General features: G+C 42.0%; 1 protein-coding gene across 2 annotated transcripts in view; it reads left to right on the forward strand.

Moving 5' to 3' along the window:
- mcub (mitochondrial calcium uniporter dominant negative subunit beta) overlaps nucleotides 1–16,177 on the forward strand; it is a 90,473-nt gene that overhangs the window by 52,485 nt on the left and 21,811 nt on the right. Inside the window, exon 2 of one of the 2 annotated variants that reach the window (XM_062983009.1) lies at nucleotides 4,377–4,470. The exons of the other annotated variant lie outside the window; for it this stretch is intronic. Within the exon in view, the coding sequence (XP_062839079.1) occupies nucleotides 4,377–4,470 (94 nt within the window). The remainder of the gene's footprint in view (nucleotides 1–4,376; nucleotides 4,471–16,177) is intronic. 2 annotated transcript variants of the gene reach the window in all.

The raw sequence follows: 16,177 nt of genomic DNA on the forward strand, positions 1-16,177 counted from the left end.
TTATTATATGGTATTACTATTAGTATTATATTGTATAACATAAGATTATTATCAATATTATATATATATATATATATATATATATATATATATATATATATATATATAAAATGTATTATATTATTAAAACTGATATAAAAATATTATATTATAAAACTGAGGGCAGGGGCCAGGTAAATGACCTTGGAGGGCCGCATCCGGCCCCCGGGCCTTAGTTTGGGGACCCCTGCTCCAGATGTTTCTGTCTATAGCAATCTTGGTTTTTTTCTTTGGCCATGCTCTCTAGGGCTGAAAGGTATTGTAAGTCAGAACATCTGGAGAACATACAGTTCCTCATCATTGATTAAAAGTAAGCACTAAAGAAGGTTCTAGAAATACAATTATTTGTTTTCTTTCTTTCTATGTTTAATATCTTGGTCTTCACTTGTTTACTGCAAGTGTAAATGATTGCATAATGAAATTGTCTCGGTGACAATATTGTCTTGCAATTGGTTTTCAAATAATATTTCTGTCACTGATAGCTTTATTAAATCATACAGTATATACATCTTTGTGTCTATAAAGAGGCTGTGCTTTTTCTAACAACAACAAAAAGGCAGGGAGAGTCAGACAGAATTTAATTTTGAAATAAGCGTGACTGAAATCCAATTCCTAGTCCTAACTAGAGTAGACACATGAAATCAGTTGCTGAATAGCAAATCAATAGTTATGTAAATTCCATTAGGTTGGCAACAACAGAACTGAGGCTACTAATTGTATTTAAACCAAAATTGCCCAAAGTGAAATATTAGTTAGCCCTTGTCTCATCCTATGAATCAGTCTATAGATTTGTGCAAGATCAACAGTAAACATTGAACAATAGAGTTCTTTCATTACAAAAATACTATTATCACTTCATATCTATCATTGCAGGTATATTTATGTTACTATAAATCAGTACATCTGAGGAAGCAGATTTTAATCAATGAAAGCTCTTTCCACAAGACTCATTCCTCTTCCTTTGTTGTCTTACTTTTTTACTGAAACAGACTAATGGACTATCTCTATCACTAAATGTATCTACCTTCTTCATTACAGGTGTATATTTTTGTAAATAAATGTTAAAGCTTAATACAATAAGACCCATGTTTCCACAGGATTGGTTTCTGTGTTTTCATTTATCCATGTCTGACAAATTGTCCTATTAAGGCATTTTCAAGGTCCTCCAGGTTATCACTATGATATTTGGTATTCTTCAGCCAGAAGTCCTCTGGTTTGTTGTGTCCACACAAAGGCTGGAAATGTATCCCCTGCCAATACAGCGATCGTACTATATGTTGATTGCTTTTCATACAATACTATAATTCTACATTTTTGGCAGAAAAGTATTAAAAACGTCTTCAAGGCTGGATCTACACTGCCCTATAATCCAGTTTCAGAATTTGGATTAACTGTATTGATCTGGATTATGGGGCAGTGAAGACTGATATAATCCAGTTCAATGTAGCTAATCTACATTGTGAAACTGGATTATAGGGCAGTATAGATCCAACCTAAGTAGTAGGTGCTGTTGCACTGTTGCAAACCATGCATCTTCTCTTCTAGGTCAGTACGATATTTCTTTCTCATCTGTATTCTAGGTGTTTTAAAATATCAGTTTATTTTATTATTTGCTTATACAATACATGCTTGACATCCACACCTTTATTTATTCATATCAGCAAGATATTCATTCATCTCCAACAAAACTGGAGATCATATTTACTCATTTTGTCAGTAAGTGTCACTCTGGGAATTTCAATGTGCCTTCCTAAAGCAGAAATTATGTAAACCTCTCCTTAATGTCCTTGATAACCCACTTAGGACATTAATTTCCCCCTTGTAGGCCTTTTGCTCAATTTTGATTTATTCAAAGTGTAAAATGGTTCTCCTAATGGCAGTCACACACACTGACATTGTGATACATGCTTTACTGGTGCTTTAGATCAGATCTTGCATGCTAAATAGGAGGCTAGTAACATATAGATGGATTTTCCCTTGTTTGGAATTTCCTATCGATGAAAGCTGGACTGACTTTCCCTGTTTTGCCACTGAACAAAACCTTTGTGTATATACTGGCTTTTGACAGTTAAGCTGGGTCACTGCAGAAGGTGTTTTTATCTCATGGGCTACCAGTAAGTGTGCCTTTAGATGTGTTCTTTAATTGATTTTATTGGACTGCTAATTGCTGTCAGATAGACTTTGACTTAGGCCAGCGCTATCAATGAGGGACCTTGTGACCCTGTAATCAACAGCCTTACTCAGATCTTGCAAATTCAGCCTTCCTTAATTGAATCTATACTCCTATAATGTGGTTCCTCATTTCCTACTGCCTTCTAACTTAGCAAACATTATGTCTTTCCTAATGAATCACATCTCCTGTTATGTCCAAAGTACAACTATCCCATTTTAATAATCTTGGCTTCTAGGGATTTTAGGGCCTATTTATGTGTGTTTTTGTACTCTGCACTATCAGTACAACTCTTCTCCAGCATCACATTTTGTATTAGTTGATCCTCTTCCTAGATGCTTTATTTGCTGTCCAGGTTTCACAACTATGCGTAGATTTTGGAACTACAAAGGTGTTGATATCAAATGCTTTTGCTTAATCGTGTGTAGTTGTCTATATCCAAAGTGTTTCTTGCTTAAGTTTCAATAATATTAAATTTTACTTAATTTTTAACTTTGCAAGAGCTAGTTTATGTGGTATTTTAAGGGTGCATCTGATCATTGATTTATGTAGCATTTAAATGGTTTATATAGTATTTCAATGTGTATTTCATATTATATTTATTAATCTGGTTTTTATATATTTATTTGTTTCATTCTAAATGTAAAATAAAAGGAGCCCCGGTGGCAAAGTGCGTTAAAGCACTGAGCTGGAGACCGAAAGGTCCAAGGTTCAAATCCCAAGAGCGGCATGAGCGGCCGCTGTTAGCTCCAGCTCCTGCCAACCTAGCAGTTCGAAAACATGCCAATGTGAGTAGATTAATAGGTACCGCTCCGGCGGGAAGGTAACGGCGCTCCATGCAGTCATGCCGGCCACATGACCTTGGAGGTGTCTATGGACAAAGCCGGCTCTTCAGCTTAGAAATGGAGATGGGCACCAACCCCCAGAGTCAGACATGACTGGACTTAACGTCAGGGGAAACCTTTACCTAAATGTAAAATACCCATGGCCTAAGCATTAAATAAACTACTTCTACTAACTATGATGTTCTAGTTATCATTTAATACATAGTTATGATGATCTAGACCAGTGGTTCCCAACCTCTGGTTCTCCCGGTGTTTTGGATGTCAGCTCCCACAGTTCCTAACAGCTGGCACGATGGCTAGGATTTCTGGGAGTTGAGGTCCAAAAACACCAGAAGGACCAAAGGTTGGGAACCACTGATCTAGACCAATGGTTCTCAACCTTTCATCCTCCAGGTGTCTGGGACATTGCTCTCCCAAATGCCTGGTCATTGGCCATATTTACTTGGATTTCTGGGAACTGAAAGACAAAATATCTGGACAATCAGTGGTTAAGAACCATTGAGCAATAAGCAAGCAGTCTTTGCCAAGTGTATCCAACAAAGCTTTTTTGAATATTTTAGACCTCCTGAAAGTTTGTCTATCTGGAAGAATGTTTGGAGGTATGTTGTGCCATATCTTCAGTGCAGTTTGGGGATAAAATAGTTTATATCTACTGTGCTATGACTGGTAGAGAGCATGTGGAGGTGTAGTTCCTTGTTGAGTGATATTTTTTTTGTTACTGAGACCTAAGCATGTCAACAAGTTATTTGGGTAAATGCAGCCCCACCATGAGCACATAATCCTTGCCCTTGGCCACGTATACTGAGCAGGAAAGGGCTGACTGACCATGTCAGCTATATGAAAACCCCTACCTGGGGAAGGACTGGTGGCTGAACCACCTGAAAAGTGGCCTTGGTATGATTCCTCATGAAGAAATCTTCTTTGGTTCTGGGAGATATAAATAACACTTAGTAAGTTGCTTACGTCCACTTCCTAGGCAAGGCACTTCAGCAGTTAGTTGTAGCCTCGGAAGCATTTTTTAAAGAAACTAATTTTCTGGATCTCTTTTAGTTAGGTCTTAGGCCTTTTCTTTGAGTACAGATGCTACATTTGTATTCAAATGAAACAAAACTTGAAAAGCCTGGAAAAAAGATTATTCATATAAGCCTTGATGCTTTTTTAAATCCAGGCTTTTCAGTTTTGTTTCATTTGAATGCAAATTTTGGTGGCATTGCTCTTATTTTAATCTAATAAATATTTTATGGGATTTTAAATGTTTTACTTGAGGCCACTTTGATAATGATCACAATCCTGCATCACCTGTAACTTCATTTTGTCCTCAGCAATGTGTCGTGTGTGTCCATGTGGCTGTTAAATCCAATGGAGCTTCTGCTGTGGTTGTTAAAAGGCAGAGAAGGAGAGAGAGGAGGTGAGCAAGTAAGTGCAAGGGATTGTCTTGCGTCCTCACTGCTGTTTGCTTAAAAGAAAAGGAGAAACATTGTCACCTCATTTCTCCTCCTTTCTCTAACGAATTTAGCAAGACCAGAGGCAGTCCCCTTCTTCCTATTCCATTATAGCAATGTCCTGTTGGGCTTTGCAGATGGTGGGGCAAGGTTTTGGAGGGGTGCAAAAGGGTAGATAATAACCTCTCGTGCCCTGTTCAGAGCTGGTTTGCACAGTCATAAAGTATGCATGTGTCACTAACTGGATTCCAGGGAACGTATTTGTTAAGAGGAGGAGGATGAGGATAATAATACCTAATACTCTTCCACTGGTTTTTCTCAATAATGGGCATTCAGAGGTATACAGTGCTGTTTCTGACATTGGGGGTAACATATGGTCGTCACAACAAATAATCATTGATAATTTATATTTGATGAGATGTGAGCAATCTTATAATAATTACCTGAATGATAAGATTGCTTGTTCATGCTAAAAGAAAATATAAATGTGAATTTTGTTGACTACTTTCCATTATCAAAGCCACTTAACATGAAAAGTGCAAACCAAGTCTTACATTTCTTTTGATGAGTAAGAAGGTCAGGAAAGGCATCTTTTGATCCCAATTACATTTAAAGTCGAGTGTAAGAGAAATAAATTGAATCTGGCAAAACTGATTGGTAACTGTCTGAATTGCCAAGGAAAGTTTCTATTTTGGCACATACCTTGGTAGAGCAGATTCTTTGCAAAGATGAAGTGTATATTATTACATAACAGTTTGCTACTGAATGTCTTTTTCTTTTCCCATAGAATTATAAGCAAATTCTAATAACATGGTGCATTGTTCTTTGATAATGGAACATGGGGATGAAGGCTCAGTATGATTGCCAGGTCAATTCAAGCATAAGAATGCTGTTTGAATGCTTAATGGTTTCCACTTCTGGGCAAAACAAAATCTTGTCCATAGAAAGCTATAAGTCCTTCTCCTTGAACTGAAAAAGCCGACCAGTATATTCCTTTTCCTCTCTTAACGTCTTCAATTTTTCTGTGCAAAGGAGATGTCTGTTTTATTTCCCTCTCCTATATTGTTTTCCACGTCTTGGCTCCAGGCTCTACGAACCCACCCGCTTGATGAGATATTGTGGACCAATGGAGATCTGGTAGAGATAGGAGACAGAGACTTCTTGTGGTTGCTTCTAGGATCTAGATTTACCTTCCTAGGAAGGCTGGACTTGACTCTCCTTATTCTATTGAAACTAAATATTTTCAATAAAATATTTTAAATGATATACTGTGTTTTTGGTTCCTTTTGGATTTTTTTATTGTAATGTATGTTTTAATTTTTAAGTAGTATAGATCAGGGCTTTTTTCTGCCCAGAAATTTTTACATGACCCCAAGTATATAAGCGTATTACATGGGTATAAAATTCTAACATTTACTTACCATAAATCAGCATTTGCAAGGATTGCTAAACACTCTGGGTTTCCTTTTGTGAAGTATAGCTGAAGCATCTATTGTACACTGACTGTTGTTACTAACAGGCTCCTGTAAGTGTCTGAAATAGCCACTAGATTTACTGTTGCCAATTTTTTGGGTATCTCAGTGTTGAGTTAAAGGGGACCTCATTTAAGGTTGGACCCACAGTTTAAGTAGCAGTGGTATAGATAATGTAATTAATTTTAACAGTAATTTTTGTGACTTTAACATTTATATTGTGCTTGTTTCAATTTTGCAAGATGCCTTGAGTCCCAGTTCTGAAAGAAAATAGATCAGAAATAAATTAAAATAAATATGAATTAGTCACTTAACTGATTATCACACATTTTGCGCATGATATTCCATTTTAAGACCCCCTTATCCCCGGTACTTACCCGAAATGGGGTGCTCACGTACATCATTACATAATCAGACTTCCCACCACAACATACGAAAGAGTTGCATTGAGGGACCTAGAAATTGTCTGAGAAGTATGCTCTCTAAGAATTTTTAGGCCCTCCAGGATGACTCTATGATAACTTTTAGGGGAAGCATACCATAAGATCACCTGGAGGATCTAGCAATTTCACTAGAGATATTGTTTTCCCACATAAATGAAACTACAGATACAGGTTTCGTGATTTCAGAAGTTTTACAATATTATTATGGGAATATTGCCATCAGTTTTGTGCCTATAATGCTGATGGCCCACACAAATTGCCCTTCACATTTCTCCTTTCTTAATGTCTTTACTTAGAGGGGAAACTGTCAATGTGATGTGCAGTGCACACTTAACTGTGAAGGTCATAAGACAAATTTCAGTATCCATACTGTGTTAATTCTTTTATTAGTCCAACTAGAAAAGGAAGAAAAATCTTTGCAAGAGGAAGAAGTGAGATGGGACTAAATTTTGATCTTAAGCAATGTGCTTCTCTTATAAGTCATGCTGTGCATTGTGTGTTGTTGCATGTTTATTTATTTATTATTTATTTATTTCAATTATTTATACCCCGCCCTTCTCACTCGAGGGGACTCAGGGTGGCTTACAAGTGGCAATTGATGCCGTTACACTGATATACAATAAACTAAAACGATTAAAACAGTTAAAACAGTCATAAAATAGTCATAAAATACAATATACAAAGTTTAAAACAATGCAAAGTGCTTATGCCATTCATCCACCAGACCTTATACAAGAGCCGTAATTCAGACCGCGTCAAAGCCAACACATGCTTATTCTTCAAATGCCTGCGTACATAGCCAGGTCTTCAGTTTTTTTCTGAACCCCAAAAGGGATGGGGCCTGCCGAATGTCACTGGGGAGGGAGTTCCACAGCCGGGGAGCCACCACCGAGAAGGCCCTGTCTCTCGTCCCCACCCGCCGTGCCTGTGAGGCGGGTGGGACCGAGAGCAGGGCCTCTCCAGAAGATCTTAAGGTTCTTGTGGGCTCATAGGGGAAGATACGTTCGGACAGGTAAATTGGACCAGAACCATTTAGGGCTTTGTAGGCCAAGACCAGCACTTTGAATTGGGCTCGGTAGCATATCGGCAACCAGTAGAGCTGGCTTAACAAGGGAGTATTGTGATGACCCATGGGCCTTGTAGTCCTGCTCATGACATTGTGATGCCTGATGAAGAAGAAAACTTGGGTTTTTTACCTTCCCAGTCAGAACTGGATTCTTCCCAGACAGATTCTTCCCAGCCAGATCTGGGAACCTTGCACCTGCAAGAGGATTATGTTCCAGAAGTATGTCAAACAAATACTGAGGCTACATCTCCAGTGTTTTCTCGCCATGAGTTTTGTAAACAACAGAGAGGCTTGGAAGCAGCCTCGCGCAGGAGTGCGAGAATAATTGCTAAGAATTTGCCAATTAAGCCTACTTTCCATGAGAATCTTTAAGGAGTCAAACATCTGGCCTCAGAGATTAGCTTTCGTTTCTGGTTCCCAGAGAACTGCTCTCGCCGGGAAAGTTAGACTCTATATAGGTGTTTTCCCCGCGGAGTAACTTTGCGGAGTCAATTCGTCAGCCTCCGGAGCGAGTTGTGTCTGGACAGCGCGCTCCGTCTCTAGCCTCGTTCCTGCTCAAGCCTTGCCTTGTTTCCAGCCTTCGCTCCTGTTTCCCAGCCTTTGTTTACCAACGGACCTTGCCTTGTTTTCCCAGGACTAAACCTTGCCTTGTTTCACGGATTTTACCAAGTTATTCCACGGACCTTGTTCTTGTTCCTCGTTACCTTGTTCCACGTTTCAAGCCTTGTTTCAAGTATCAAGTTATTTCCTAGCCTTGCTCAAGTTCATGGACTAAAGGACCTTGTCATCTCCCCTCACTTTGCCTGGCAAAGTGAGTGTTTCGGTTATTGGATTACAACTTTGGACCTTAATATTTCATATTGGACATTGTTTCTTTGGACTAATTTTGACCTTCCCTGAAAGGTCTACTTCTGGACTAACTTTTACATTTGCTTTTACTAACTTTATATATTTCCTTAATAAAGATATTAGATAGAATCTGGCCTCTGCGTATGGTTATTGGTGCTCTGTAGCCTGGGTCGTGACAGTTTGACTCCGCCACCCTAAGCACCAATTAACCTCGGCCAGAATGTCTACCGGAGTCGTACCTGGGCCGAGCGGCCAGCCGATTACCTACACCATCGACAAGGATGAGGTGGACCGAATCCGTGATAAGCTCAATGCACAGGATGGAGAAATAAAGGGTTTGAAGGAACGCGGAATCCGTCTTCCGGCCATGGCGTTGCCAACCAAGTTTACTGGAGAAGCTTCTAAGGTTCATGTTTTCCGTCGCCAATGCCAAGCTTATCTAGAGGCCCGTGATGCCGAGTTTCCCCAGGAAGACATCAAGGTGGCGTGGATTTACAGTCTCCTAGACGGGCCAGCGGCTAACTGGGCGACGGCTCTGTTCGACCAAGCCTCCCCACATCTAAGGTCAGCGCAACACCTTAAGGCGACCTGGGGAATCGAGGACAATTTGGAGGCAGCCGGGCACAAACTCCGCCGCCTCTTCCAAGGAGACAGACCCATGTCTCAGTACATAGCCGAGTTCCGAGTGCTGGCCCACAACACCGGCTGGAACGATGTTGCCCTCAGAGGACAATTTCGGGAGGGTCTCAACATTGAAATGCTGGAGGAAATCTCCAAGGTGGATCCTCCCCAAACGCTGGAAGCACTCATCGATCAATGTTTACGGGCTGAAGTCATGATTGCCAACAGGAAGCAGTGGGTACGAGGCCAGAGCGGTAGAGCTGGGGCAAAACCCCCCGCTCCCGCCAGCGTTCAGCCGCGTCCAGTGTGGAGACCCCCACCACCATCCCCATACCCCAGAGGGAGCGAGGAGGTGCCGATGCAGTTGGGCAATGTGCGTCCCAGATTAGATGCCGCCGAGAAGGCCCGCCGCCAACGCCTAAATCTCTGTTGGTATTGCGGGAATGGGGGCCACTTCGCCAGAGAGTGCCCAGCCAAAGGGAAGCCCGCCGCCCGTCTTGCGGCGGCGTCCTCCACGGAGACGAAGACGTCTGAGGCGGCTGGCACACAGCCGGCGGGGGAAGCCAACGACCGGGCGTAGAGAGGCTCGCCAACCCGGTCAAGAAACCCATTCAAGAGCCGCCAACCGGGGTCCTGTTCCTTCTAGTGGTCACCTTATGGTCAGCAAAAAAGGGACCCGTCATGATCCACGCCATGATAGACTCAGGAGCTACCAACAATTTCATTGATAGAGAGTATGCCGACTCTCTGGGATTACAATATCATGACTTCAAGAATGCCCGTGTGGTGCAAGCCATCGATGGCCGCCCTCTCAAGACGGGCCCCGTAAGCCAGTGGTCGGAACCCACCAGGATGTGGATAAGGGAACATATGGAAGAGATTTCCTTCTTTGTTACTGAGGTTCCCCATTTCCCTGTGATTTTGGGGATTCCATGGCTGACACTTCACGACCCAAGCATCTCCTGGTCCAACAGAGAATTGCAGTTTGCTTCAAAGTACTGCCAAAACCATTGCCTCGTAGCCAAGGTCTGCCATGCCACAGACACCGAGCCCATTATCACCTTGCCAAAGAAGTACTCCGAGTATTGGGATGTATTCAATGAAAAAGAAGCCGAAAAATTACCCCCACATAGACCTTATGACTGTGCCATTGACTTGGTGGAGGGGGCCCCGATCCCGCGAGGGCATCTCTACTCCCTGACTGAACCAGAGCAAGAAGCTCTCAGGGAATTCATAGAGACAAACCTTCGCAAGGGATTCATCAGACCCTCTCAATCCCCAGCCGCCTCCCCAGTGATGTTTGTGAAGAAGAAGTCAGGGGAATTACGCTTGGTGGTGGACTACAGAGCATTGAATAATATCACCAAGCGGAACAGCTATCCCCTGCCCTTAATCTCGGATTTACTAGACCGACTTCGAGGAGCCAAGGTTTACACCAAGCTGGATCTTCGGGGAGCTTACAACTTAGTTCGCATCAGAGAAGGGGACGAGTGGAAGACCGCCTTCCAGACTAAATTCGGATTATTCGAGTCCCGAGTTATGAATTATGGATTATGCGGAGCTCCCGCAACGTTCCAGCATTTTGTCAATGACATTTTCCAGGACTACCTAGATAGGTTCTTGATAATCTACCTGGACGATTTTTTGGTGTTTTCTAGATCACAATCAGAACATGAGAACCACGTCAAAATGGTGTTGCAACGATTGCGGGATCATGGACTTTATGCCAAGCTAGAAAAATGCGCTTTTGATCTACAAGAGGTAGATTTCCTTGGATACCGTATCTCGCCTCTAGGGCTCTCCATGGATCCAGCCAAGGTTTCAGCAGTATTGGAATGGCGGGCGCCAACTAACAAGAAGGAGGTGCAGCGATTCTTGGGGTTCGCGAACTATTACCGTAAGTTCATTCCAGATTTTGCCCGCTGGTCTGACCCAATCACTAGCTGCATCCGTGGAAAACAGCCCTTCCGCTGGACTGATCAAGCAGAGAAAGGGTTCCAGCAACTAAAGAAATTATTCACATCCCAGCCAATCCTTCAGCATCCAGATCCTGAAACCCTTTTTGTGGTGCAAGCGGACGCCTCTGATGTGGCAATTGGGGCTGTGCTCCTACAACTGGTGGGAGATCACCTTCATCCTTGTGCCTATTATTCTCGTCAACTAACCGCACCAGAGAGAAACTATACCATTTGGGAAAAAGAACTATTAGCCATAAAGGCAGCTTTTGAAACTTGGAGACATTGGCTAGAAGGGGCCAAATTTCCCATTGAAGTCCACACTGATCATCGGAATCTAGAACATCTAAGAACTGCCCGCAAGCTAAATCAGAGGCAGCAACGTTGGGCTTTATTCTTTGAACGTTTCAACTTCCAGATTCATTATGTGACCCCAGCCCAAACCAAGCAAGCAGACGCCCTGTCACGTAAACCGGAATACGCTGCAGGACGCAAGGAGACCTTTGAATCCCAACTACTACAACCCGAGAACTTTGCCACGCTCACAGTGGGGAACACCAAATCCACTCCCATTGATTCAACTCCCTCTACTCCAGGGCCCATCTGTGCTCAAGAAATCAGGGCTAGTCAGCAAGCAGATGCCTGGGCGCAGGATCAACTTCGTCAAGGTCTGCATTTTCCCTTTTCGCTTAAAGATGGACTGCTTTGCTATAGAAATCATGTTTATATCCCACCCGGACCGGGCAGGGAAAAAGCACTTCGTCTGTGTCATGACTGCAAACCAGCAGGGCATTTCGGACTATTTAAAACCATGCATTTGATCCTAAGAGATTTCTGGTGGCCCAAGATCCGCAAGGATGTGGAAAAATATGTTAACACCTGCCCAGTATGCCAGCGCTCCAAGATAAGAAGGGAGAAGCCCTCAGGGCTTCTACACCCCCTTCCTAACCCATCTCGCCCATGGGAAATAATTTCTGCGGATTTTATCACTGACTTACCACCTTCATGTGGATTCACCACGATCCTAGTGGTGGTGGACCTTTTCACCAAGTTAGCCCATTTCATTCCCTGTGAAGGTCTTCCCACAGCCCAAGAGACTGCAGATTTATTCCTCCAACATGTTTTCAGACTACATGGATTGCCCAAGAGTTTGGTCACAGACCGTGGATCCCAATTCACCTCTCGTTTCTGGAAGGCACTACAAAAACTATTGGGCATAGACTCTCGTTTATCTTCAGCTCATCATCCCCAAACGGATGGGCAAACGGAGCGCACCAATGCCACTTTGGAACAGTACCTTCGCTGTTATGTAAACTACCAACAGGACAATTGGGCTTCTCTGTTACCACTGTCGGAATTTGCCTACAACAATGGAGTCCAGGCTTCTACAAAAGAAACGCCGTTCTTTGCAAACTACGGCTTCCATCCACGTTTCTTTCCCCCTGTCATTGAAACTTCAGAAGTTCCCGCAGCAGAAGATTGGCTGCAGGAACTCACAGCGGTGCAACAACTTTTGCTCCAGCAACTGGAACAAGCCAAGGAGGACTATAAACGTCACGCGGACAAACATCGCCAGCCGGGCCCCGAAATCAAGGTAGGAGATCGGGTTTTTCTGTCCACTCGCTTTTTGCCCTCCCATCGCCCTTGCCGGAAGTTAGATGCCCGTTTCATTGGCCCCTATCCAGTGGTGGCGCAACTTAACCCCGTGACTTTCAAACTCCAACTTCCGCGCTCAATGCGCATTCACCCAGTGTTTCACCGCTCCCTGCTCCTTCCGGCGGATGGTGTGCGGCCAGATGTAGACCGGCCGGCCCCCGTCCCTATTTTGGTGGATGGGGAGGACGAGTTCGAGGTTCAGGACATTTTAGATTCTCGCTTTCACCGCCGCCGCCTGCAATATCTCATTGACTGGGTGGGTTTTGGCCCTGAGGAACGCTCTTGGGAAGACGCTTCCACAGTTCACGCTCCTGATCTAACCCGTCGCTTCCATCAGACCTATCCCGCCAAGCCACGACCTCGCGCCTCGGGGAGAGAGTCCCAGTTTGGGAGGGGGCTTGAGGAGGGGGATAGTGTGATGACCCATGGGCCTTGTAGTCCTGCTCATGACATTGTGATGCCTGATGAAGAAGAAAACTTGGGTTTTTTACCTTCCCAGTCAGAACTGGATTCTTCCCAGACAGATTCTTCCCAGCCAGATCTGGGAACCTTGCACCTGCAAGAGGATTATGTTCCAGAAGTATGTCAAACAAATACTGAGGCTACATCTCCAGTGTTTTCTCGCCATGAGTTTTGTAAACAACAGAGAGGCTTGGAAGCAGCCTCGCGCAGGAGTGCGAGAATAATTGCTAAGAATTTGCCAATTAAGCCTACTTTCCATGAGAATCTTTAAGGAGTCAAACATCTGGCCTCAGAGATTAGCTTTCGTTTCTGGTTCCCAGAGAACTGCTCTCGCCGGGAAAGTTAGACTCTATATAGGTGTTTTCCCCGCGGAGTAACTTTGCGGAGTCAATTCGTCAGCCTCCGGAGCGAGTTGTGTCTGGACAGCGCGCTCCGTCTCTAGCCTCGTTCCTGCTCAAGCCTTGCCTTGTTTCCAGCCTTCGCTCCTGTTTCCCAGCCTTTGTTTACCAACGGACCTTGCCTTGTTTTCCCAGGACTAAACCTTGCCTTGTTTCACGGATTTTACCAAGTTATTCCACGGACCTTGTTCTTGTTCCTCGTTACCTTGTTCCACGTTTCAAGCCTTGTTTCAAGTATCAAGTTATTTCCTAGCCTTGCTCAAGTTCATGGACTAAAGGACCTTGTCATCTCCCCTCACTTTGCCTGGCAAAGTGAGTGTTTCGGTTATTGGATTACAACTTTGGACCTTAATATTTCATATTGGACATTGTTTCTTTGGACTAATTTTGACCTTCCCTGAAAGGTCTACTTCTGGACTAACTTTTACATTTGCTTTTACTAACTTTATATATTTCCTTAATAAAGATATTAGATAGAATCTGGCCTCTGCGTATGGTTATTGGTGCTCTGTAGCCTGGGTCGTGACAAGTATACAGCATAAAAACTACTTAACCGCTCTCCAAAAGTGTCCAGCACCGGGAAACTACAAAATACCAAGAAGAAGTTAAAGTATGTTCATAAATTATGTCAGAAAGCTGCTTCACAGATGTTGAAGTGATGTGTAGAATGTACAAAATTCATACTGGTCAAAAAACAGGTGGTATGAATAGTAAAAAAAAAATCAAGGATTCCATTAGTAACATCGGTTACTCATTCTTCATGCAGAGAGTATAGAAAATTAATTGTTCAGCTCAATCTTCTGTATTCCTAATTCAGTGAAAAAATGTTTGCAGAATTACAAATAAGTGCTTCTGGAGAGGCCATTAAGCTTGGCATAAGATCTATGCTGCTCCTCATGCAAAAACCATTCACACCTCATTAATTCTGGCAAGTAAAATTGAATGTTTAACATTATGTATGCTTTATGTTTGAGAGCCAGCATGGTGTAGTGGTTTGAGCATCAGACCATGACTGACAAAGATTCAGTTCCCTATACCCTGCTCGGCCATGGAAACCCACTAAATGACATTGGGTGAGTTACTTGCTCTGACCTCTAGAAAAACCTGTGATGAGATTGCCTTAAATTCAATATAAAAGTCAGAAATGTATGGAAACATTGCAATAAGATGGCTTTCACCAATATCTCAATCACACTCCTTATCCAAAATGAAACCGTTTCACTTCTAAGGTTTGCATGCAAGTCAGTTGTTCCCACTTAGATCATAATTGCCTCTGACTACAGTAATCCATCATATAGAGACATATTCACCTGCCTTGAATTTCATAACATTAGAGCAAACTACATTGTAAGACAGTAGCAGGATTTGTGACTCAGAATGCCATTAAGTATACTTGATGTGTATACAGTAGAGTCTCACTTATCCAAGGTAAACGGGCCGGCAGAAGTTTGGATAAGCGAATATCTTGGATAATAAGGAGGGATTAAGGAAAAGCCTATTAAACATCAAATTAGGTTATGATTTTACAAATTAAACACCAAAACATCATGTTATACAACAAATTTGACAGAAAAAGTAGTTCAATATGCAGTAATGTTATGTTGTAATGACTGTATTTACGAATTTAGCACCAAAATATCACGATATATTGAAAACATTGACTACAAAAATGGCTTGGATTATCCAGAAGCTTTGTAAGCGAGGCTTGGATAAGTGAGACTCTACTGTAGTTGTAATTGTTTCAATTTTCTTGCTTGCATAACAAAATTGTACAGGAAGTTGGATGTATAATTACTCAGATATTTGTTGTAAGTGAAATAATTCAATATATGAACTTCATTTATGCAGCCTTCTTCTAAGGCCCCATCTACACTGCCATATAATACAGTTGCACTGCATTATATGGCAGTGTGGACTCATATAATGAAGTTAAGCTGTATAAGGAATTGCATTATATGGCAGTTTAGAAATGAAAAGTTAGTCTGATATCCATTGTACAAATATTTTGTATATGCCAATCTGCTTTTTAAAAAGTAGGCAATATATAAGAAAACCGTAGCTTGAATATAAAGATCCTATTGCATGGGCACAAGATAACACCCTTCTACAAGTAGTCCTTATGGAGCCATGCCCATGTTTACTTATCACATTATGAATCATGGCCTAAATTATTAAAATTGATTCCTTTACAAAAATCAATTGTCCTGATTTGAACCATACGTGCTGATTTTCTTGTTTTTTTGAACTTGGAGCTGAGAATAATGGGTTTGTAGAAAGCTCTCTGATGCAAATATGAGCAGCCTTTTTTGGCATGGCATCTTTTGAGATTTCAATACAAATGGTTTTGTTACCGATAAATAGGTAGATCTGATGAAAGATGGCTTGTATCTTGGTTTGCTTAATTTCTGCCTTTGCTTGTATTTTGTACTAAAAATAGTTCTGATTCTGTGGATTCTTTACAGTCAATTAAACCATGTTTAATCTTTTCAGTGAACCATACCAGAATACTTTTTTGTTTTTGTTTAAGTTGCACATTGAAATCTAAGTTAGTAATTGGTGAGTAAAGGTCTTTGATGGCCTGCTAGGAAGCTTTATAACACACAAAAGATACTGAGGAATGTAGGTGACAGAGATGGGGATCCTATTCACTTTGGGATGTAAATAAAACAAATAAAACCTACACACAGAAAAAGGCATTTAAAACTCAGTTGAAAGTTACACATGTTTTCCATTTTTGGAATTACAAGAATACAGCCAGC

This window comes from Anolis carolinensis, chromosome 5, assembly GCF_035594765.1.
Source record: "Anolis carolinensis isolate JA03-04 chromosome 5, rAnoCar3.1.pri, whole genome shotgun sequence".
NCBI classification, from domain to species: domain Eukaryota; kingdom Metazoa; phylum Chordata; class Lepidosauria; order Squamata; family Dactyloidae; genus Anolis; species Anolis carolinensis.